General features: G+C 41.5%; 1 protein-coding gene across 3 annotated transcripts in view; it reads right to left on the minus strand.

The window, feature by feature from the left end:
- LRP5 (LDL receptor related protein 5) overlaps nt 1-26,261 on the minus strand; it is a 264,354-nt gene that overhangs the window by 117,691 nt on the left and 120,402 nt on the right. For all 3 annotated transcript variants that reach the window (XM_090032363.1, XM_090032361.1, XM_090032362.1), the window contains exons 6-7: nt 21,201-21,597; nt 20,543-20,714 (exon numbers count right to left, since the gene is read on the minus strand). In XM_090032363.1, coding sequence (XP_089888489.1) covers nt 20,543-20,714; nt 21,201-21,597 — 569 coding nt within the window. The remainder of the gene's footprint in view (nt 1-20,542; nt 20,715-21,200; nt 21,598-26,261) is intronic.

Here is a 26,261-nt window from a genome sequence, read left to right on the forward strand (position 1 = left end):
CAAAGCAAATACTAGCCACTTTGCAGACATATTCTAGACCAGGGTCAACAACTAGTCGTTAAATCATAATGGCAGCTACATGAAATGAAAATATCCTGGAGATTTGTTCAAGGGAAGGATTGCCTACTAATAGGAATCATGCTTAATAAGCATCTATAGTTATTTGCTAGGACTGATTAGGTCTCATGACATAGAGAACTAGAATGGCAGCTGCTCTTCTTCAGGGATCATTTTCACCAGCTCAGGATGAGGTGAACCTACTGTGGAAATTAGATAAGAGAAGAAGAGACCTTGCTTTCTTGAACCGAGATAACTCTCAGTGGACTTCCATGGGGTATTCTGTCCAAGGTTACTGTTGTTTCCTAAATGATGCATCCTAATTCGTGCTTCATATTTGCTAAGTAAAGGTGTTTTCAAAACACCTGCAAAAACTTTCTGGTATGCTTGATTTGAGCCAGAAAGTCTGAGAAGCTATGCTATACCCGCCCCATACCACTGAAGAGTTAAACCATAGTCCAGAAGGTCCACATGACCGGAATTATGGGAAAGGACATGGTAAAAGACAGTTTACTTCTTATGGTGAACATTTTGAATTTTCAACAGATCACAGAAATAAAATTTCCAGACCTACCTATACTAGAACCTGCCTCTAAAAATGGCCGCAAAAATAACTTTACACATGATGAGGGAGGGGGGCTTAAAAGGAATCAAGCAACTGCACTCCCAGCATGGCAGATATTTTTGCATTAATCTGACAGCAGGGCTTGCAATATTTACAGCAAAGAACAACTGCAAAAGGAGCAGAGGCATACAAATATTGCAGCAAAGGCAGTATGACAATCATAGGATAGTGGGCAAAAGGATTAAGTTCCTTGATGCTCTAGCACACTCTGCTTTATCTTTTATTTTGATGGGCAACGTCTATTTGATACATTAACTTACAATACAAAATGTTGGAAGTCCTGAAATGCATGTTGGCAGCAACACACCTTGTAAATAAAATCACTTTCCTGTATGTAGCCATTTGTTTGTTTTTCCCTTTTCAAACACTGCTTTAAAATAATTTGGGGCATCTTCAATTTCCAGATGAACAAGTCCACACTGGCTACAACTATATTCTACTATTTGTCATCTAGATAATGTGTATATTGATTCTCTTTCCCTTTCCCGTCTTCACTCTGTTCAGTACCTCCTGCCCAAACATAAGGGCCTATGTCCCTCAGTCCTCATCATCTATCATTGCTTGAGTAGGGAGGGATGGTTCAGTTTACAGGATGGATTTTCCTAAACACAATGAGCTGGTTTCCCCATGCTTCTAACTGAAAATAAAGGTAAAGCACTGACTTCAATGGGGAGCGGGATTAGGCCAACAGTAAACACGGTGCTCCCTTGTGGCCTATAGGCAGAGTAGCCAAGTTAGGACCAATTGAGAATTCTTATATTTCTCTCTCCTTCTTATACACAGCTTTGTCCATGTTCTTTCACATTATCTGATTAAGTGAGCTTCAGCCCATGAAAGTATGTGTGAGAGTGTTTGAGTGAGACAGAGAAAGCAGCTTTCATGAGCTGAAGCTCACTTCATAGACTAAATTTCTAAACTAACCAAAGTAGATACATATAAATATTAAATCTAGCTTGTTTCAAGTTGGTAGATACAAATACCCTTGTATACCTCTCCCTAATGCTCCTCCTTTGGTTAGTTTATAAGGTGCAAATCTACCCTACTTTCTACTAATTCTTATATTTTCCATAAGGGCAGGAGGAAGAGGGTATCAAGACTGGAAATAGAGACAGCTCTCCTCATCAATACAATCTCTGTCCATTTATACAGAAAACAAGGTACCTTGGTATACTGCAAGGAGAGATAGATGACCAGGCCTTGTGTTTTACTGTTTAAACAATACATGGTTCATTTAGTGCTTTTCCATGATGACAGAGGTCTTTCCCTTTCATCAGCCAGAGATGTCTCTCCTACCTATCTCTTTACTTTCCTTATCTCGGCACTAGTAGAAGCCAGTGACAAGCTTTTACATTTCTCCTTGACAGACTTCAGGAGCTGTCCAGTCAGATAAGGAAACACTTTTTTTCCTTTAGCTCCTTTGAAGTTCATCCCCAGATGATGAAATGAAATGAAATAGTGGACTGAGGATGTTCTGTGTGGTGGCCCTGGCATGTTTCCCAGGGGTCCGATGGCCATATTTAGCAAGGGAACCAGAAAGGAACCAGAATACCTAATCAGGCCTTTTGCAGCTGCTGAAAGAGGAGGATTTCCTTTAATAACTGCAATCTGCTTCCATGAGCATAGAACTCAGTTTTGGGCCAGAAACTGTATTGGCACAGTTCAGGTGGACCGATGCCTAAGCCATAGCCATTGAAATGATACAATGTTTACGCAGTAGCTTTTATCCTAAAGCATTTCACAACTGCACAGCCACACTGCACAACAGTCAAAGACCACAGCCAAAAGGGGGTACAGAATTCACCCCAAATAGATTTTTTTCCAGAAGACTAAAGCTAACATCAATTGTCTTTAGAAGAATCATGAGCTTTCTAATGAACAACAAGTGGTCAGAACCTTGGTTTCATGACTTGCCTGAAAGACCACACCCCACAGCAGCGTACCACCACTCAGGGTTTGCCTATACAGAGCATGCATTTACATGCATGGATCCACTTACATGCATGCTGGATAAGTGCATAATTTAATTGCCTAGCACAGTACGGCCTGACTTCTTGCCTATGACTTACCTTGTAACAAACTGGTTATCTCCATATCTGTTAAATTCACAGCTTCTCAGTCCCACTCTTCTTTGTAATTTAACCTTACCACATTTACTCAAATATAAGATGACCCTAAGTATAAGATGACTCCCTAATAACTAGATTCTACCTATGAAAAGTTTATAAATTTGATATGACTAGGAAGAAAAACCTCATTTTGTAGTCCAGTAAATATGGTATAGGCAGTCCTCAACGTACAATGTTTCGCACTTACAATGTTTATAAATTAACATCCTGTTTCAACTTTATGACCTCAGTTTCAACTTTACAACGCTTGATCCGATGTGACGCCACGCCAGCGAACAAATTTGCTGTGTCACCCATCTCCCTGGAGAACATCTGTCTAAACTTGCTTGGATACTTTCTTTAAGAAAGCAGAGAAGACTACAGAAGAATCTGCAGCCAAGACTCCTGGGAAGACTCCAGACAAGAACCCTTCAAAAAGTCCAACCAAGAGCCATTCAAAAAGTCCAGCAAAGTCACCTCAAAGAAGTCCTTCCAAATCAATATGATTGCTATTTACAATATAAATACATGACTGTAGATATATTACTCATCTATAATTGATTGAGTACAACATTCTGGGGTATTTTTGGTGAAAATAGGGTATTGGGCCTTAGTTCAGGAACCAATCTCCCATTTATAACATTGTTTCTTATGAGAAAATTAGTTCCAAGTTACAACGTTTAGACTTAAGATGTGGTTTTCAGGAACCAATTGTATCCTAAGTCCGAGGACTGCCTGTATTCTGATGAACTATATAACAATCTGTGTCACGCTAACTGTATTTTCTTTAACTGCACCAGAAACAATAGAGCTAGCAGATGTCAAAGGACTACTACCATAAACCATGATTATGACACGAGCTAGTTAGCTTCAAGGTTGTTGTCTCTCCTCATTTTCAAGTCTTCTAAATAGCAGCTGTGAAACTGAGGAGTAAAAGCATCAAAAAGAGGGGAACTAGACAATTTCCTGGCTCCCAATACCACAGAAATGAAAGCGGTGTAAAGCAATGGTCACCAAGTACCTAGCACTGTTACTGGTGTGGTCTTAGCATCCCTAGCATTGAGAACTGACTGTCATTTTCACGGCTTCTCATAGTTCCAGAACTGCTATTAGAAACCTGGAAAGTGAAGGCTGCTAGTCAGTTTTAGGAGTACTAATGCCACAGAACCAACACTGTGTTATACTTTGTGAGCACTGATTGGTTACACTAAGTTCAGGTAAGCGCATTTTGCAGGTAGGTGTGTGACCTTTTTGCAGTCCTGAGGCTATGTACTAAAATAGAGTACACAGTGATGCGGGGCAGCTGCCTTCACAGCTCCACTGACAGAGCCATGGCAGCAGAGTCCTCCAGTGAAGCCCCAGCATATGGCAGCAGGAAAGGTTCTTTTGCCTGATTTGCAGCCCCACTTCCCCACATGAGAGAGGCTGTTTTTACTCAGCTGTGTGCAGACTGGGAGGGGTTGAGGTGTCAGCAGATATATGTTCACTGGGGTGTGATTTTTCACACCTCCAGCTGACAGATATGCGGGAAAACTGTAGCATAGACCAAGCCTACTTACCCAGAAAGGAGCCCTAAGGTGGTTGTGGCAGCTCAGCGGAAATTAATAGCAACTACTAAAAATCCTCCCAATTCCTGTAGTACCTAAAGTGATCCTTCACTATCCAGCTATAATTATAGCAGATAGGTACCAGTAATGCTAACACAGGCAAGTTTGTAACCTTTCTGCATGAAATCCAAGATTTACTGAAACATTCAGCGTAATCCTGATAAAACGATAGGAGCATGCTAGGACGGGAAAGTGGTTTCAAAAGTGTTCATACTCTGTTTACATAACCTGCCTCTGCAACCATCCTACAAATTGTAACCATTTAGTCACAGGGTTTCAAAAAAAATGTTTTAAGAGAACATTTACAATTTAGAATACAATACCTCTGTAAATAATTGTATTATTACAAAACCAGCATGACATTCAACGGAGAAGGAATAAGACACTTTATTTATCTTTGTTTAGCTACAAAGAATTCTATAAGTAGCATCACACTGAGCCAAGAAGCCAAAAGAAATTCAGACAAACAACTGGCATAACATAAGGTTTTTTGCTTTTTTTTTTTTTAAACTAGACCAACACCCAAAGAAGGACCACTTTCTTTCTGCAGAAGAACATCAGTTTGAACCAAGAGGAGAAAAAAAAAAAATCAGTTAAAAAATATAACATAGGGATGGAACATGAGAATAATTGCATGTGAAATTCACAGCTTCAAACGGATGGTGGGTGACATTTACAAAACAAGCCTAAATGACGGACAAAGTCACCAGAGACAAGGCAAGATGAAAACTGACAGAGAGAATCCAATGTCTTCATACAATGGTTCACAACAGGCTCCCAAGGGAAAGCCAGAAAGGGAAAAGGCAACAGAAATACCTACAGTAGCTGCTCATGCAAAAGGACAGCAGGGGGCCACCTTAGGTGAAGGAAATCACACAATAAAAGGTGACAAGCAAAACATATGGACCCGCACACTGAAATCAGCATGCGGACCCAACAAATGACTCTGATCATCAAAATGTTCAGAGAGGCAGGATCAAAGAAGGGAAATAACCAGCTTCAACGCAAGTATCTAGTCTATCGTGCATGTATCCAGTAATGGAAAAAACCTTAGAGAAGTGGTACTCGCAGTTATTAGACCAAAACGAAATAAAGAACCAGTTTCTCTCCTTAGGTTTTTTTGGAAATCCTTCAGTCAGTCTGATTTCCCTGGCCTGACAGAGAGCACATTTCTTTTAACCTTTGTTTTCGGTTGATTTTTTTTTTCCAAGTAAGGGAATCACTAATTAATTCCAATTATTTTTGTTTTAACCACAGTCTAAGCCAAACAGGGGTTCTCACTGCTATGTTAACCATTTTTAGAAGAACCATGCATTTCCAATAGGGCTTAGGAACAGACTGGCTTTTAAACAGACAACACCTGTAAACTCCGTCATGAACCTGCTGAAAGATTAAGGTTAGGAACCCAGAAATAACACACGCAGACATGAAAGGAAAATATAAACCTCTCATTTACATATTTTGACTTTGAAAAAAGAAAGCATGCAGAAAAAATTGTTATCCCCATCACTGTTGGAGAGCATAAAAACAGGAAAACAAAAGGTCTGAGCAGAAAATCAGAGAACAATTTTCAAATACCAATGCACAGCACCACAAGGGTTCGGTACAAAAACATCCCAAAAACTTTGGTAAAAGTCTCTCTAATGCCAACCCTCAAACCTGCCCAATATTTTTTCCCTTCTACTATGCTTGATTTCTTTAAGACTAACAGCGGTTCTATAAAGGGACGGGGGAGCACTATGACACTGAATTTGCATAACTGCACAACACAAGGGATTTCTGAGCATTTTTACGGCCAAATCAGCCAAACAAATTGTCTGAAGAACTGCAACAGTAAGCTACTGGGGTTCTTATGTCGGCAACATCAGAAGTCTGTTGGGAGAATCAAATCTTTTATAATAAAAATCAATCACAATTCCTGTTCTGTTTCTCAAACCTTAAAAACCCAAGTGCCGCTAATTTAGCCTTCTTGCTGAAGAATGAATACAAGATAAAAAGGAGCCGACAGCTGGACTAGAGCCAAAAGAAAGCTTTCAGGAGCAAAATGCAGAGAACAATGTTTGTTCTGCGTTCAGAATTTTACATGAAACTCTGCAGACAAGACAGGCATATATGGCTACATAGCCAAGAATATACATTTATTATGGAGAATACTGCCTTTAAAAAAGGAGAAATAAATTAGAGATTAACGTCTTTTATTCAAGCTGCAAGGAGAAGAATTCCTGGAGCAATTCAATTCACCACAAGGAACAAGGTTTCTTTCAAAAGTCACCCTTTTACTGGGAAGGGCGCTTCTTTGCAGGGAGCCTAAGCAGAGAAATACCCGGCTCCTAGCTTTCTATTTATAGTCATTCAGGCAGTGAATAGTCTCATTCCAAATGCCACAAGGCATACTCACAACCTTTTATTACAGGGACCTGATTTGTGTTTCATTTCAAAAAGTCCAGGGCTATGGGTAAGGGGGGAGAGAGGGGTAGGGGGAGCAGCAATGCAACAGGCAACAGAAACATTTTTTTTTTCAACTTTTCTGTTTCTTTATCAAGATAGAGCCACAGAGGGTGGAAAAGCTCTTTACAAGCTTTCCTATGGAAAAGAAAAAAGTGCAGCCTTAAGAGCAGTGTGCATTTTTACTCATTAACACTGAATACCAGTGGCCCTACAATTTAAGCATATGTAGGGGAAGGAGAGAAGAGAGGGAGGGGTGAGAGCATTTCAATTAGTTGGCTTTGAAGGACCCTTCTGAATGAAAGTTGGGGGAAGAGAGAGAACTTGTCAAATGCAAGTTCAAGTGAAAACCACTTCTGCCAATGAAGTGTGCAGATGGCTGTGGGGGTTCCACTACACCCTAACTGGGCCCCTATTATGTCTTTATTGCTAGCAAAAAGAGGCAAGGGTCACCTCTAGTTTAGAATTAGTTAGCTTCCTTTCCCACAGGATGACTCGGGTCAATCAAACCAGCAAAGGAAGTCTTCCTTTGAGTGACTGCTATCCTGTCAGCGCACCCTAGCACCTTTAGAAAGGCAAAGATGACACAAAAACCTTTACGATTGTCTACGCTGGGGGAGGAGGCGGTTAAAAAAAAAAATTCCCACCATTGCAAGAAATCTTGGGAGCCCTAGTGTAGGCTGATGCCAGCCATCAGCAATATCCCTTTTCTAGCACAGGAATCCAGAAGATTTGCTCTGAATAGGTTCAGAGGATGAGATTCAGAACGTGGTATTAAGTAGCTTCAAAGATTCCCTTCCTGCAGACAAGGCTCCTGGCACCAAGGTACATCGGTAATCTGGTATGAAGCTACACTTGATAGGTAAGTACAGTCTGCTGTCAGTGTGTGCACTACAGGAACACAGGGTTGCCAGACTGGAACACACCTATAATACACCCAAGCCCACTACACCAGCTCTAGCAGGGACCATGTAGAACATGGGTAGACAAAATATGGTCCACAGGCTGGATACGGCCTGCCAGCACCTTCTATCCAGCCCATGGGGCCTTTAAAAATTTTAGAAAATTAATTTTTATCTGCCCATGGCCGCTTGTTGAAGATGACAGGTGAACAATGGCAGCAGGACCCAGCAGGACCCTGTGGCTGAGCAACAAGGCTAACCTGGTGCCACCCAGCCCCCCCACCCCCTTCCCGCCTTCAGGCCACAACCAGAAGCCTCTGCGGCCCCTGGAGCTGTTCCCCCTCCCTGTACGAGTGGGAAGTAAGGTAAGATTGGACAGAAGGAGTGGCTGGAAGGGGTGGTTGCAGAGAGTGGTGGGGGCTACAGGGAGCAGCGCAACGGCAGGGGGGCCTGTGGGGAGCAGCACGGGAAGTGGCAGCTGTGGGGAAAAGTGGGGCCCATGTGTTGCGCAGCAGGCAGTGGAGATGCGGTGGGTGGCGGGATCCGGTAGGTGGCAGACCTACAATGGGCCCCAGCAGGCAATGGGGCTGTGGCAGGCCCCAGCACGTGGCACAGCAGGCCATGATGGGTGGCAGAGTCATAGCTGGGCCCCAGTGGGTGGTGGGGCTGTGGCAGGCCCCAGGAGGCAGCAGAGTCACGGCGGGCAGCAGAGCCGTGGTGGGCCCTGGCAGGCAGGGGGGTTGCAGCGGAACACATGTTGCACGAGACACACTGATGATCCTGGGTGCTCCGTCTGGGACCTGGGACCATACCAGACTAGTGCCAAAAGCTGGTCTGACAGGGCACCTCATGCAGTGCACACCCTGTGCCAGTCCCATGCGCAACCTGCAGCACAAGCCCGGAATACAGCCGGGGTGATCTGCAGGCAACACAGGGGGCTGGAACAGTTGTGACCATTGCATGCAGCACAGGAGGGCAGCACACGCGGCACATGGAGCCCTACAGAACTGGCCCTGCCACATGCAGTACTCAGGGCTGGGCTGGTGGGGCACAGCATGCAACCCACGACAACCCTCTGGGCCACTTTCATGACCCACGGTGCTGGTTCCAGCCTGTGCACCAGACCGGCTCCACACACCTCAAATCAATCCAAGACCACAGGCTGGGTCCAGCCCACATGTTTGACACCCCTGCTCTACTGGTAGAGACAAGTTAAACTGTGAGCCCCTTGCCATGCTTCCCTGCAAAAGTGGGAGTGAGGGAAAGCAGAGCAAAGACATGCTTTTTCACTGAAGTGGGATTTCCCCTTCCAAAAATTTGGAAAGCACTGTACTGATGGAAGCAATTCAAATATAGGCAGGACTTGCCCCAAGCAGTTAAAGAAATCAATCTTCTTGGAACTGTCTCCTATACTGCAGTAAAAGGGGCAAGACTAGCAGCGAATCCTTATCTATTCTCTGGGTCAGAAGTGAGCCATATGACCACACTCAATATTATTCTTGGACAGGGGAGAGGAAGGTAAGGAAATAGAAGCCAAGAGAACAAAAGACTCTAAAAAGTCCTGATGGCTATTTGCAAATGATATGCTAAATAGTCATATTGATCATATCAAGACTTTATTACATTGAATCACTGGCAATTTATTAAATGCAAACCAGGTTAACTATCAGTTTGTATGAAACTGGAAGGTAAAGTAAAAAAGCCCTTAGGACTACAAGTAGTCTAGGGTCTACTTTCTTCTTAGCAAGTGTACAGACAACAAAGCAGTAATCTACTATATGGTTTTCTTGTCATGACCAATGTGAAGCAAATAAATGGGGAACACACACTAACGTTGAAAGAATTCCAGCACCATTAGCAGGCATAAAAACTCATCTAAAACTGAATATAAAACTCCAGTTTAAGGTTACAGAAAGTAGTTCCTAACAAGGGAGTAAAATGGAAGGAGCAGGAAAAGGCGATCTTATGTCAGACAGCCTAAAACAATCCCTCAGTGAGGAGGGTGAGCCTCAAATATGTAAAATTCAAATAATTCATCAACTTTGTAGTTTAATACATCTGCAGGATTTCCTCCTGATAAATATAGTAAGAGCTACACATGCAGAAATAATTCTAGGGAACGCTACAAAGGCCAAGTTTAGAACGTGTCCGTCAGATGCTTACGTTTTGGATTTTTCTGGGTTTTTTACCTTCTTTTTTGTTTTTTCAAAGCATAAAACAGTATTTATAGTCTATGACAAATGGAAAGGATTCAGAAATTTGTGCGACTAGGACAGTAACTAAACAAAAAGCAAAAGTTGCTATAGACAGCATGCATGGACAATTGTAGATGCTATAGTGCTGAGATGCAAATAAAGCCTCTAAACCAGGCATGGTACCATGGTACCAAAACAATATCAGTTCAGGGTATCAAGTCATATACCATGCTTATTAAATTGTTGTGTTCCAAACAGATGGAACACCAAATTTCTATACCACAGCACAGGACCCCCCACTCCCAACGTTGGGTATTCTATATAGGTTTTTATGTTGTGCTCATTGCCACAGTATCTGAATGCCTTCTAGCATCACATTCAATGCTGTGTCTAACTTCTGATGCATTTTCTTCCCTTGATTTTTCCTCAAGGGAAAGAAGAGTTGCTGTGACAGCTTTGCTTTGGTAGAGTGCATCTTGTTTTCAGGTATTTTTGCTTGCTTGCTTTGGCTTTATATAAGTCTATCTGTCCGTCCATCCAGACTGCACAGGATGTGTGAGTGTGTAGTTTTAAACAGGCCATGTCAATATGCATTTATGTTGTGGAAATCAAAGTTAAAGAATGTGACAGATCCTTGAGAAATTCATTTTAGTCTTGGACCAGCCATCAAGAGAGTGTTATCAGCTGCACAGGCAAAGTTTACCATATCGCTGAGGATTAAACAGCAGTCTGGTGGCTTGCATCTATAGTGAAGAAAAGACATACAGACACACATCTGATGTGCTGGTAGAAGCCCTGCTTGATTTTTACCTTGCAATACATTTTTGGTATGTCCATACTTTAAGGCCAGAAGGGACTACTAGATCCAAAATTTTGACCTCCCATAAATCACAAACAACTAAATTTTGCTAAAGTTATCAAATAAGTCATATAGGGCACCACAGTTCTCTGGGGACTAAGCTTCAGCACGCCATAATCCGAGGACGGGAGAGTTCGAGGTGCCACCACTGCCCAAGCCCCATGCAAGGGCAGGGAACTGAGCAGGTGAGATGCGACCAGACAACCTCAGCAAGCAAACCATGCCCCATGATGCAGAAGGTGGCAAAAAATCCTAGATTTCCCCACCACAATCTGACCTAAGAGGAAATTGCTAGCCACCCCCAAATCTGTCTTACATGATGAAGGTAAATTCAATTGCAAGATATGTATGAAAGTACTCCTCAGCATCCTATTTCCAACTGTGACTAATTTTTCAAACTTCAGAGAAAACCAGAAAGCAAGCCAGATGTATTTCCCTCTAAGGCTGCACTCTCCATTTCTCTTGCATACAAGAAGTCCCCTGCTATCCTTTTTGTGGATCTTCAGAAGTAATGAGGTCCTATTTCATCCTAGCTCTCAACAGGTATTGGTTAGTCATTATTTAACAACCAAAGTCCAAGATGGAGCTCTTGCTTATCTCAAAAATAGCTTATATTTCCTTTCAGCACTATCTCTACTGGAAGGGACAATTACTACTCATAATCTATCATCAAACACAATGAAGTCCAACAGCAGCATGATTACTTCTCTGTCAACATTTTTTAAAGTAGATCTTTGTTTCCTTCACAGACCCTGAATATTCCTTCTGTAACACTATCTGTATATAGGGTATGCATTTGGTAACATGGTCCTAAAAACACTGGGACAGATTATTCCTACTGAGGCTTAATACAGAGACTGGATATAGGCGGCTGTCTCAGTAACATTTTCAGTTAATACAGCTGTATGGCCTTGTTTTAGGTAAAAGGAAACAACCCCCCCCACAAAAAAAAACAAAAAGCACCCTCCACCCCCCAAAACTCCCTATCTTTTTTACAACAGGTTCAACAACTACTCAATTATTCAAGCACAACCACAAAGTGAGCAGTGACCTAGAAAAAGATCTAAAGCCAAATCAGGACCTAGTGATTACATATTACCCCAACCCACATGCAATTTCCAGCAATAACACTGGGATCTGTGTGTAAAGACAGGGGGCAGTATATGTGCATACTCTCAACAGTATAGGGGTGCAGAGTCAGAAAAGCAACAAAGCCCAAGAGCCATAACTGGGCCCAATGAGTGTTATTAAAAAGATCATCCCATTTTGTAAGAGCATATCCCTGAACAGCTTAATAGAGAGGAAAAACACAAGAATAGAAGACAGCCCTAATTATTGTTAAGTAGCCTATTCAGCATTTTGCAATGTAAGATTGATGTGCATTACATGCTTTAATACACAGAATCTGTGTTTAGAAACAAGCAATTAAAACCTTTAAAAAAAATCCCAGGACTGGGAAATTGTTTCATTTCAGTATAGACACTTTAATAAATACATTGCTATTGTATTCCATCACTTTTTTGTGATAGGTTCAGCTAAAGAAGAATGGACAGTTACTGCAATGTATTACATTAGTACACAGGACCACAAGACAAGAAGAAGTGTCCTGGGCCACTACGTCTAGTCCCCTTCTGAAATGCATAGATTGATTTACTTGTCAATTTATGCACGTTCTTTATTTTGTACTTAGCTTGAACAAGAAAAGTAGCCCAACAGATCTCAGATTCTTCATCAGTTCTATTTCACTTGCTTGCTCCTTTTTACTAGCCCAAAAGTGCAGTTTGAGGTACAAAGTCTAACAGGGAACCTTTATGGTAATATTTGTCGTTGTAAACTAAGTCCCAGATATAGCTCTTGGTTATTTTAAAAAACAGCTTATATTCCTTCCGGCACTATTTTTTTAAGAAAAAGAAAATATTGCCTTTAATGCACATTAGCAGTGAAAATGTTTTTTTAATGCCATCCACTTTTGCTAAACCCTTACCCATATCATAATTATCTCAAGGCCACGCAATGTCATGTCAAACAATTCATTACCAAGAGTATAATTTAGAAAAGATCAAATTATAATAACCATATCCCAATTTTAAAATATAATGTCATGAAGTGTGGCTTGCAGTGTTTTCAGATTGGAGATGGGATCATTACATGACAATGAATTTTGCTTCTGGTTTCTACATTCTGCAAAACAGCACAGAACAACTGCACATGAAGTGTGAAAATTCTGCAAAGATAAATGTAGGCCATTGATCCGTAACAAAAAAGCAGAGAGAAAAAAGATATTCATCATAGTACTTAAGAAAAAAAAGGCCCATTGAACAGAGAGTTAAATAAAATACATACATAATAACAAGCACCTGAGAGTTTAATAATTGTTAATTCTATAATTATACCCTGGGCATTTTAAGCAAGAGCTGAAGAAAGAGTACACAGGAATCCCAGCTAACCACAAAATTGGTTTTTAAGGAGAATTAGAAAATTCTACACGTGGATGCCACTGGCTCGTTGCTTCTCTCTCTGCTGGAACCCTGTAATCCTTATTAATCTACTGGGTTTTTTTTCCCTGGAAAGTACCTTTTTCTGTAAATAAAACTCAAAGTTCTTGTTGGATTCATCTATGCCCTTTACTTGTGGTAGCTGACACTGTAAGAACAACAGGCAACCCAAAATTTACTAAATTTTCTTCTTCTTGCTGCAGATGCTGACAAACTAACTAAGCAAAAATTTTTAAAAGCTGGGAACAATGTTACCACAGGGTGCCAAATTTGCAGTGAAAGCCCCATAGGCTGCTGTCACGCAAAGTTTGACAAGTCTCGCCAAATGGTTTCTTCAGGATATAAACTTCTTGTGAAGTGACTGGGCCCTTTGTATTACAGCTAAATGATGCAGATGGGAAGGTCTATGCTAGGAAAAAGTAACTGCTGTTTTCACCACATGAAGTTTTACACATACACAAATAAGAAAATACTCTCCCAGTATAGGATACTTTTTGGTATCCTCTGGAGTTTAGTTCCTTTTTAAAAATTGTTTTATTAACCAAAACACCCAAAAGCAATAGCAAAACTACTTTGTATTTAAAAAAGAAACATTACAAACCTAAAGCCTAACAAAATGAGACAGATGTCTCTGTCAAATTGCCAAGCTACATAGAGTTTAGTCACTGTTTAAGAACTTAGCGTATCACAAGGCCTTCTTAAAGAAGACTAAGATGACTCTTTGTGAAACTAAGATGCTGTAAATCAGTGCAAAAGACCAGACAAAAACCAAAAAAATCCCAAACTCAAAACTGCATTCAGTCATGCCTTTTAAATGAAAAACATCTGCATATATAACTATTACAGCTGTGCTAGTCTCTATGAGCTTTTCTAGAGAGAACTACAGAAAAAGCTGTATTCAAGTACAAGTTTCCCTCGCTTTATGCGGGTTCTCTACGTGTGAATTTGCTTTTATGTGATGATCCTTTTTATACCAAAAATTCATTATGTGCAAGGTAAATTCACTCTTATAGTTTCATAGTTTCAAGGGTCGGAAGGGACCCGAGCAGATCATCTAGTCCGACCCCCTGCCATGGCAGGAAAGAGTACTGGGGTCAAACGACCCCAGCAAGGTGTACATCTAGCCTCCTCTTAAAGACCCCCAGGGTAGGAGCCTGCACCACTTCTCTTGGAAGCTGGTTCCAGACCCTAGCCGCCCTGACCATGAAGTAGCGCCTCCTGATATCTAACCTAAACCTACCCTCTGCCAGCTTGTGACCGTTATTCCTGGTCACTCCTGGCGGTGCTCGGGGGAACAGTGACTCCCCCAATGCCTGCTGATCCGCCCCTGACTAGTTTATAACAGGCCACAAGATCCCCCCTCAGCCTTCTCTTTTGGAGGCTGAACAGGTTCAGGTCCCGTAGCCTCTCCTCATAGGGCCTGCCCTGTTGTCCCCTGATCATACGAGTGGCCCTCCTCTGGACCCTCTCCATGCTGTCGACATCCCTCTTGAAGTGAGGCGCCCAGAACTGGACGCAATACTCCAGCTGCGGCCTGACCAGTGCCACATAGAGGGGGAGGATCACCTCTTTGGACCTGCTCGAGATGCATCTGTGGATGCATGACAAGGTGCAGTTGGCCTTCCTGACTGCCTCCCCACACTGCCGGCCCATGTTCATCTTGGAGTCAATGATGACCCCCAGATCCCTTTCTGCCTCCGTGCTGACAAGAGGGGAGTTCCCTAACTTGTAGGTATAGTGCCGGTTGTTCCTCCCGAGGTGCATCACCTTGCACTTGTCTGTGTTGAAACCCATCCTATTCTCGTCCGCCCACCCTTGTAACCTGTCTAGGTCTGATTGTTGCATCCTTCCAGTGTGCCCACATCCCCCCACATCTTAGCGTCATGTGATCGGTGCGGTGGAAGCCCACAGTCAGCTGCTTTGTGCGGTGCATTGTGGGAGTGACGCACACCAAAACAGTCTCCTGAGTGGATCTGTGCTCCTTGCTTGTTGTTTGCAACACGTTTCTGTAGTTGCCACCCCTATTATGATAGTGCCCTTTGCTTGTGTGTACTGTCTGCTGTTGGTGAGTACCTAAATTGTCTTGTAAAGTGGTAGAAATGGGCCTGGGGGTTAGTACACTCATGGTCTTGGAATGTATCCCTATTTGTTACATTGTGAATTCAAGTTATACACTGTTTTCCAGGAATGCATGTACAGCATAAAGTGAGGGAAACCTATAGTTTCATTACTGTTCAATGGATGCCAGTTTCTGCCTACTGGCAGTTCTACACAGGTCTGCAATATTATGACCTTCACCTTTACTAAGAGGCACAGGATCTGATCAAACTTCTTGAGTTGACCAGAAAGTTTCCAGCTTTCTCCTTCAAAAAGTACTAAAAACCCATACAGTATTCCAACAGTGTTTGTCAGAGCTGTGTAATGGGAACTATGAAGTAGGCTGCAGCCTACAAAAGCTCATAACTCTGTGAATGAGTTAGTTTTCCTTGCCTTCTGCCAAACTTCAGACTAACACAACTACCAACCTTTCTCTACACTTTGAACATTGATGGATAAAATCCATTCAAAACTGCACTGACTTGTCTGTAACCAGAATGTACTACAAAACAATCTACTGCCAACTATTATATCTATGTTCCTGTACTCATTACTGTCACCTAGTTTTAGCCAACAACTTTCCATTCACTAGTTTTAGGTGTCTGCATGCAAAAAAGACTTGGCTATGTAAACAAGACCACATGATGTTACACAAAAACCTTTCCCCTTTTTGCAGCCATTTGTTTTGTATGTTTGGCAATCTGAGGATGCAGTAAGTACACACATATTAGGGCTGCGCAAAGTTTTGGTAGCCGATTCGATTCAGAAGAGATTTGGCCTAATTCAGCAGCTGAATCTCTGAATCTGAATAGAATCAGGAGACCAATTAAGAGGTCTGAATTGAATCAGAAGCCTCCAAATTGATTTGGAAAAGATTCAGTGATTCGGACATAGACTAAACAGGCAGCAGTCCTCAAGGATGCTGGACACAGCTGCCTCCAGCTGGTAAGTCTGTTGTGGTGGGTGGTGGGGGAAGGGAAGGAGCAGATCAATGCCTCCACAGCGAGGGAGGGATTGGGGATGCAGCTGGGACAAGCTGCCCAGCCGGAGCAGCCAAATCCGAATCCGAAGCGAATACCTGCTGCTTCGCACAGGCCAATTACATGCAAAGAATGAAACTCCATGACATCAGTTGCACTGGATAACCATTTCAGTGCCACGTTCTAGGCAAAATACACGTTCAGTGCCACGTTCTAGGCAAAATAATAGTTGAGACTATCCCACTAAGTACATCCTGTGCATATCATGAACGATTGAAAAAAACAAAGGACATTGTAATCATGTGTTCGACGTGGCTATTTAAGGGAATCCTTGGGTAAGGGGGTTGCCTACAAATGCAGAGGATTGGAGCAGATGGCACAGGAAGCCTCTTCCACTTCTATGTTCCTACTTTGGAATGAATGATTTATGCAACACATTTAGCTCTTGTCCTGCACACAAAATATTTCTCTATTTTATTAGTCATTTACCAATGTTTATTCATGCTTTTAAAAATGAATATAACTTTAGATTCATCTTTCCTTGACAGATTGATATTTGGACTGTACTGATTAACTGTACTTGGTAGGTAAATCAGTGAAGTTTCTGTTCCAAGTGGATGTGAGGATATAAACATTTCTGGTGCAAATGATTCAAAATGCAAAATCAAAATTTGTTTCCTGCCAGCAGTTATGCATGCAACCTTGAACATCACTTCTGACAATGCCAGTACAGGTCACATTTGTACAAAGCCAACAGAGAAAGAATCATGGTTACAGTCAGTGCAAAGCTGTTCAAAATCCCAACTTAACATTCACGAAACTTTTCTTCTCCACCCAGTTCCATAAAGAACTAAATTAGTCTCATAAAGATCTGGTGGAAAAGTCTGTCTGCGGTCTGTAGTAAGGATAAAACTTTAGGTGTGAAGAAAGAGAATGGAAAGAAATATTTAAAATTAAGGTCCATCTATTCCACCCCCCTTCCAATAACATTCAAAATGTCATACATAGCAAGGTGGGTTTAAGAGGTTCTCTCAGTGCATTTAAATATCTGTGTTGTATAGAAATCAGGCATCAATATATCTGAAAAAAAGTTAATCTTGTAAAGGCCAAATATCTTTGAATAGGATAGAGTAGGTGGACTAGCTCCTTTCCTCCATTTTTATTTTGACTTGTTTTCCTTCTATATCGGTTAAAAAAGAGTGGGGGGGATTCACACCAGCCTCTTTGATTTCATCATTTTTTCTGAGCACATTAGCACACCCAGCACATGCTGCTTCAGACTGCATATCAAAGAAGGCTGCATGTATGACTTGCATGAACTGAAGGCCTAATGTACATGATAAAACACTGGCAAATACTGAGTTTTGATACTGCTTTTTCCTAATCTTCTGTACAGAAATTTAAGATTAGTACCATAGCAACAGCCTAGTCAAAGTTTCATTCCACAGAGAACCAGTTCAAGCTGTAGGAGAGAAAATATTTAAACTGATATACTTAATCAAATTTCCTTTCTAACCAAGTTTGTTTCCCATGTGACATTCTCATTCTGTAATTTCATTGATAAATCATTTATAAGTTCACACCTCTACTTTTAAGCAATTCTGAATGCACCAGAAACCCTTCCCTTGAGGCTAGAATAATTATCAATTAAAAAAAGACTAATTAATTTAGCATCTTTAATTTTCAAGCTGTTTGCCCAACATCCTTTCGGAAGCAGACTAGTACTTAATTACTCAGTACCATAAGCAATGTCACAAGTTACCAGGATCCCAAGAGCTTCATAAGATTAAAAAAAGATTTCTATGCATATGAAGAGCCAGTTTTTATTACGTTGTTATACTGTATTAAAATTATTATAATAACTAAACATTTTGGGAGGGCTATAAACCATCATGTCTTGGGGGCACATTATTCTGCAAATGCTATGAGCAGAGCTTCTTGTGCCTTTTTCTAAAGCAACTGGCACTGAACCACTGTTGTAGACAGCAGGATGGACTAGATCAGTGGTTTTCAACCTGGGGTCCACACACTATATCTAAGGGGTCTGCAAAAGATGATTCTGATCAATCAAAAGTATGTGAAAGCCTACACATAAAATTCAAAGAGTCTGCACCGCCATTCAAAATTTCCAAAGGGGTCTGCACCTCCATTCAAAAGTTTTTAGGGGTCCACAAACAAAAAAGGTTGAAAACCACCGGACTAGATAGACCACAAGTCTGACTTGGAACTGCTACTGTTGTTTCTAGGGATTACCCAGTTCGAAGAACACAGTTAAGGAAAAGCTTATCAGTAAGGCAGCCTGCTGAAAGCCAAACAAGTCATAACCAGAATCAGGAACTGAACCAAGTCCTAGACACGTTGCACCAGGGGTCATAGTTATCAAGCTAACTGCGCCTCTGACCAATTCAGATCTCTCTGACTGCTTCCCCTACTCAAATCTCGGGCTTTGAATTTGGGCCTGTTTCAGGTATGAATCATGATCCTCCCATTCTCTCAGGAAGGGTCCCAGGGTACTAGCCATAGATACTTTTGCAGGTCTGACTTACATTCAGCTCCTGCAGGCTGTTGACAGACATTCTCTTCCTCCTGGGATGTATGACTAGACTAGACAGCCTTCTTAAAGCAGAGTGTTGCTTATATAAAAGAAAGGCATTTTAGAAGACAACTTTAGAAAATATACATGCCTGGTTTACTTAAGACCAAGCTGCCTTGGAAATGTGGGAAAGGTCCACTACTATTTTAGATACTCCCACTAGACCTTTCTGTGCCCATCCTAGTCCATTTTCCCCTCAGCACAGCTCACTGACATCTCTTCAGAGTCCTCTTATCTGCTTAGCATCCCTTTCATTTCTCTAGACTTGCAGCCTTGGTAAAACAGCTGTGTAACTATGGCCAGGGCTTTGGAAGTAGCACCTTTACTTCACACCACACCCCAAGCCATTTGTTGGAAGTCTATTTCTCTACAACTACTGGATTGCCTCCCTCCTTGTTTTTCAATTAAGTTAAACCAACACCTTTCTACAGGAAAGCCCAGCACCACATTGTAGCTATACAAAAAAAGTGACTCACAAAAAGGCTACGTATAATTCTAAAAAGATTACAGCTCAGAACTCCTAGACTACATAACGGTTTCATGTCTGCTATGCCGTGTTCTTTCTTACAGACTAAGAGGCCCTCAACCTGCATAATTTGCTGCACTTAGTCCCCACAGAAACGTAGTTGAGTGCTGGTGCACTTGTGTGGCTGCGCACTTCGTTAGTGTTTGTTTCAATTAAGTTTTAGTCAGACATATTAATGGAAAAAGACGAAGAAAAGGACAACTACTATACCATTTACGCATTAAGACCCTGTAGAATAAGCATGTATTGCTAGTTAAACCCAGCTGTAGTCTAGGTGAAAGTCAAAGGCCGTCACCCGATATGTCTGGAGACCTACATGAGCAGGTCTCAGATGTAAAAGCAATGATTCTTCAGCAGCACTCAGAGGCATCCTTCCTACTTTCTTTTCCTTACAACTGCATTTCCACTTTGCTAAACTTTGTATAGCACATAAGATTTCCAAGCCAGGGAAAAAGAAACCTGACTACTCTCTGTGCTAAACAGGATGGGATGAATTATGTTATTTGTTCAATAACATAAAAATCACAGAGTATTAGATCTGCTTGATATTATTTCACCTTTCATAACTCTAACAAAAGTAGAAGGCATAATCATTTTCATAAACATTTAATGAGGTTGTTTCCAGCCTTCCTCTCCCATTCAGTTCCTCCTGTATCTATCTACATCATGGTCTCTGCATAGATTTCTACAGAGCCTACCAAAAGAATGGGCATGCAAACATCACAATATGTTAAATAGTACGCCTTTCCCTGCCTCCCCAATCTGAGACACCACATCCACCTACTGTCTTGCTGTAGCCTTAAATCAGTCCCTCTGCATGTAGCAATTTCATTATTCCAGAAATTATGGCCAAGTCAAAAAACCTTTAAATGGATTTCACTTGAGCATCCCGCTATTCCACAAGATTCTCAGGTGCTTTAAGCAGGACCTACTTAAGGGCAGCGTATCATTAAGAAGTGGATTCCTAAACATTCCAGGCCCTACACATGCTTGCAGGGATAGTTCTTCCTTTTGTTTTCTGGGAATGCACAAACATTCCACTTTATTATTACTTGCCTCAATTTTGTCCGTTTTTGCATCTCCCCAGTAGAGTTTGTCTTCTTCAAGATCCAGTGCCAAGCCATTGGGCCAGCCTAGGGAAGTGTTTACCAGGACCCTCCTCTCTGAGCCATCCAGATAAGCGCACTCAATCTTTGGACTTTCACCCCAGTCTGTCCAGTACATGTAGCTGTAGGGGAAAAAAAAACAAACAAAGCCAACATCAACAGTAAGAAAAAATAAACACGTATTTATGTTACAGTATGTTACTGATGTTCAACTTGGGGTTTGTAACCTGCTGAGAGAACTCTCCCCTGGTAGTCTCATGGGGCAGTAATCAGACTAATAACACCACTGGCAGTCAGTTAATACAATACTCTAAGGACTGAGCCTTAAAAAGCAGTTATCCAGCATGGGCAGTGGCACCATTCTTTACTATTTATGATAACATTAAGGATAAAGAATAGTAAGGCCCAAAAGGCTACATAAAACTTATTAGAAGAAAGCATGCAATATACTGATTTTGACAGAAGACAAGGAGTGAAAATAATGATCTCTGACAAAAAGCATATCCATCACCTACTAATTAGCTGTTATAGTCTTGCAGAACCCCAGACTGGGCTTAGAAAAGATCCACCACAGGGCAATAAAACAATATAAAACACGAACTCCTCACCCCATCACAGGATCCAGCACTATTGCCCTGGGTTCATCTAGATTTTCAGATATCAGGATCTTTCTGGATGTCCCATTCAATCGAGTCACTTCAATGCGATCTGTTCCTGTGTCAGTCCAGTACAGGTTCCTAGCCACCCAATCCACTGCAATGCCATCAGGGTGGTTGATTTCTGTGGTCACTAGGGTCTGCGCCCCAGAGCCATCGAGGTAGGCCCGACGAATCGCTCTGACATCGTCATCCGTCCAATATATATATCCTTCAACAGGATCGTAATCTATTGCAATTGCATGCCTGATATTGTCTATTTGCAGAATGATATCAGTGAAATCTGGCATGTCCAAGGAGATTCTTCGCAAATCTGTCCTTCTTGCAAGCAATAAGACTTCCTCAGCACCTGGAAGAAAGCACTGCCCATGTCATTTTTCACCTGTAGTGAGAGTTCCTTTACCTGTCACAAGTACATTTTAACCCCCATTAAGAATTACTGTACAGAAAACAACACATTACCAGCATCAAACTAACAGATATCACCTAACATCAGGAACACTAACATTTTGGTCACGTAAAGGGGTTTGTATTAGACGTGGAAGTTATCTGAGAACAGCTATTTCTGCTTAATGTCTTGTGCAGTTGTTGTGATCTCAAAACAGAAGTACCTTATTGCATATCAGTTCAACACATTGAATTAACTTGGATAAGACACACTTATTTAAAATGTGAGTGTTCACAAAGAGCGTTTATCAGGAAGAGCTCCTCATATTTTGGAGTCACAATTTACCTTAATTCAAGTCAATTTATCGTACAAACAAGCTGTAGGGGGCCTTATAAGCCCTTTGCCAGAACCCCTAAACACCACACCTAAGTTGCTTCATGCTTAAGAAGGCGGTGAAGCCTCCAGATATTACAGGTCCTACTATCCATCTTGACCCACAAACCCCAATCTGTATTTCCACATTAAAGGCTATGTGCTGTACTCAAGAACCATGTAAGCCACATCATGACGATTTCTGCCACATGGGCAAGATTATACTGCACAGACTGCTGCACTCTCCCTCCTACCTAGGACGGATTTCTACACTAACACACATGGAACAATCCTTGGAAGGCAGCCACTTGTAGCAAACCCTAAAAAAGAAAAGGGGGGGTTTCAGTCCAACCAAATGAAAGTTTTAATTGGAAATCGCTTTATTAACTGTCAGGAAAGGAACAGCACAGAGGGTGGAAAGATTTATATTAAACCAGGTTAACACGAGGATGAGATTCCCTTTCCTAGCACACACCAAAAAAAAATTTGGTGGGTATGTGTCTAGACATTTCATCATATTATGTACAATTTCCAACTGAGCCAACCTTCTGTAGCTGAATAAGTGCATTAGATATGGTTTTCACACACTACATATTACACAAGAAACAACAGGAGAAACATAAGCCATAAGATTTCCTAAACAAATTACATTAATGCTTTGCTTCAGACAGCCAAAAGAGAGAGCAAGTCACAACTACTGCAAGCATGCCTTATCTGCCTGAAACTGACATACATCTGACTTTTTAAGACAACATGTTTACTTTTATATGCAATGTCTTATTGTTGGTGAAAAGGTTGCCAAACTAAATACCCTGAAGGGTGTTCTATGGGCAAAATGGAGAAATTCAGACTCCTGTGTTGTTGTTTTGGTAATTTCTTCACCAGCAATAAAACTTTGCACATAAAATAATAAGCCTGTTGCCTAACAAGATAGACTTCCGCTGCAGGGCCACAACAATAAACTTGCTCTAAAGAGAATTTATAGAAGTGAGAGTCTAGCTCCTCTCCTATAACCAAGTAAAAGCCTAAGGCAGGGGTAAGCAACCCCAGGCACACATGCCAGAGTGTGGCATACACAGTATTTTGCTTGGCTTGTGTACCTGGGCAGATGGCAGGGCACTCGCGAGAGGCCTGATCCTTGTGGCGGTGCAGCTCCAGCTCCATCCCTACCATCTGCACCTAGCTGGGCTGGGGGTCTGTGGACCCTGGTGCAACTGCTTGCAGCCTCCCCGCCACCTGAGCACAGGACTGCCCAGAGCTTGGGCTGGCTGTGGCAGGCAGCCAAGAGGTTGCAAGCGGCTGCAGAGGGGCTCACAATGCCTTGGTCCAGTGTGTTGCTGGTGGCACATGCATGTGCACCTTGGGGTTGACAGGGAGGAAAGGGCGGGAGCTGTACTGCCACAACAAAGATCAGGCCCCTTGTGGCTCCCCCAGCCATCTGCTCCTGGCACACCAACATCTTACAAATCAAGGTTGCGGGTGTTTCTGGCACTATACCAAAAACATTGCCAACCCCTGGCTTAAGGCATCTGTTGAGAATGCAAATTGTGGTGGTGATGGTTTTTCACTACTTAACTGAAATGTACTGAAACCGTCTATTCCATTTCATGCAGCCAACCAAAAACCTGTCATTGCCTTATTCTTACACTTCTTATTATGTACTGACAATGTTCAGTCACCCCTGGCCTAAACTGGGCAAAAAGTGATAATCTTACAGACAAATCCTTTGAGTCATCCCAGTTCCTTTCAAGAAACTGCTTTGAATTCCCAACACTATATTCTTCTAAGAAATGGTTCTCCCTGGGTATGAGGCAAGCCTGCAAGAGTGCACGTGTTTAGAAGTACCTTTTACATGGCAAAGCCAAATTCATATTAATCTCATATTCCTGCCTAGCTATCATTTGCTTTAGCCTTGGATAAACTTGATTTAGTCCCCAGATACCCCAAGCAGTCAGGGACAGAAACACCAAAGAGAAACTACTTCAGGCTGGGGGGTGAGTCAGAAGAGTTTGAGAGGAGAGGGGAGGGGTAGGTAAAAGGAAAGATCAGTCTCCACAGCTGGTCTGTTAAGACCTCCTTAACACATCAGTCTCCACAGTACTCAGGGTTGCACTGATAGGCTTTGAAGGAAGGTCTAGGCCGGAGAAAGGCCACAACATGAACGCGACATTGGGAGTGCTAGAGGGGAGACTAACATTAAGTTGTAGGTGGCTGTTTCTACCCAAACTAAGGAGAAAATTTGTCATCCAATCTCCTGAAGATGCATTTTGTTGGCTTTAAAGGCTACTGAGCAAATTCAAATATTTAATTAAAACATATGGCTGAAGTGTTGGAAGCCAGTGATCATTTAACAGACACAAAAAGCAGCCACTTACTGATACGACTGAGAGAACAGCAGCACTTGGTGACTGGATGCCTTCAAGGACTTCTTTAACAAGGCATGCAGGAGTAAGGTTTTTCTTTTTTAATTTTAAGTTTTCCTTCACTAAAGGAACAATATGTACCCATGATCATTAAATGGTATTGCTAGCATAGGACACAGATATTCAATCTTAAATGATTTACAAATCTCCTGGAAAGAGACCCTTTGTTAAAATAAATACTGAAATATCCCAACAGTTATTTGATATTTTAAGCTATGCTTAAAATGTTGGACTGTGTTAAACATCTTGAGAGAAAACATATCAGCAAAATATAGTGGTGGATGGAAGTAAAAAATAGTTGGTCAAATTGAGAGTTTGTGCCTCCTGTTCTATTGTACCTCTCATGTCATGCATGCAGACAAGTAATCTTTTAAATGTTAACCCCATGCAACAGAATCAAACCCCACAGGTCTCAATGTCAAATAGTTTGCATCTCATACTTCAGTGGCATACTTCAAAAGATATTACTTTACTAAGCAAAGGCCTCTCAATCATACTGCATCCTTAAAAAGCTATTTTGACAACAGAAACATAAAAAGAAAGATTCAAAATTCATAGTTTTGTTCTGTGTAGAAAGGATTAGCCCAAAAACACTAGCCTGTGAGCTATCCTGACATCTCTGCTGTTGGATTAGAAAAGGGGTCAACAAAACAGTTGTGTTTATTTTATCAGTATGAATTATTTCAATATTAAATGGAAATGGAAGAACTTCAAAACTGCAGAAGGACCTTATTTACAATCGCCATGGATGACAAAACTTAAATTTTGCATGGTGTTCTTTCAAAATTGAATTTGTACAGCCAAGATGATTTGCCTGTAATCATCTTTTATTAATTATTTTTACTACTACAAGACCTAGAGGGCCCAACAGATACCAAGCCCCGGTGTTCTGTGTTGTACACACATAAAATATAAGATAATCCCTGTCTCAAGAAGCCCCTGGTTTAAATCAGTGATTTTCAACTAGGGCATCACAATATCCTTTTAAGGGTGATGAACAATATCTAGCACAGTTAGGTGTGCAAACACCTACACAGGATTCACAAGAAAAATCCAGGATTTTCAAATAGGAATCCAGTGTCAAAAACATTCTGACCTGCTGTGGTCTTTCTGAGTTCTTTGCAAGAGAAAAAAAATGTTCTATTATTGTTCTGTAGTCAAGAAATGAGTGACAGCTAAGAGCTGCCATTTTCCAAGGGGTGCCTTGAGTCTTTGAGAACAACCAGTTTACACAGACAAGATGGGAGGGAAGGGAAGGGAAAGTCTCCACCTGATAATGACAGAGCTGGGAATGGAATTTGGGTCTCCCAAGTCCCAGGTGGTAACTGAAATAGGCTTTCCTGGCCCTATCTTTCAGATTTCCAGTAGATTTTACTTGAGAAAGTTCTCAAAAGCCAAATTAAAAAAAACAAGGAGCTACAGCCTACAGCAAGCAAAACGTCAGTGGTGATGGCAGAAAGAGGGCATCTGAATAACAGACAGCTCACAGCCCACTGTAATACAGGACAACAAACTGGAACAGGAGATAGAAGAGAACAGGCACCAATACCACAAGTATATGGTTTCGCTTATGTGACAAATGAAATCAAAAGCACATTTAACTACTTCCTTCAAAATAATGACTACAAATATCTCACTTGTATGGAAGCAATGCTCAATACTATCTTTAGTGGAATACCGGTAATAAACTTTCACATTAAAACCTCACCACAATTATTATACAATATTAATAAAAAATAATTTGGTTATAAGAATACTCAACATGAAGCTTAACTGCCTCAAAAATGTAGGAGAGGATGAGCATTACTGCAACAGCATACATCAACTACT

The sequence above is a fragment of the Crocodylus siamensis genome, chromosome 2 (assembly GCF_052110815.1).
Source record: "Crocodylus siamensis isolate JL-2025a chromosome 2, ASM5211081v1, whole genome shotgun sequence".
Lineage (NCBI taxonomy): Eukaryota > Metazoa > Chordata > Crocodylia > Crocodylidae > Crocodylus > Crocodylus siamensis.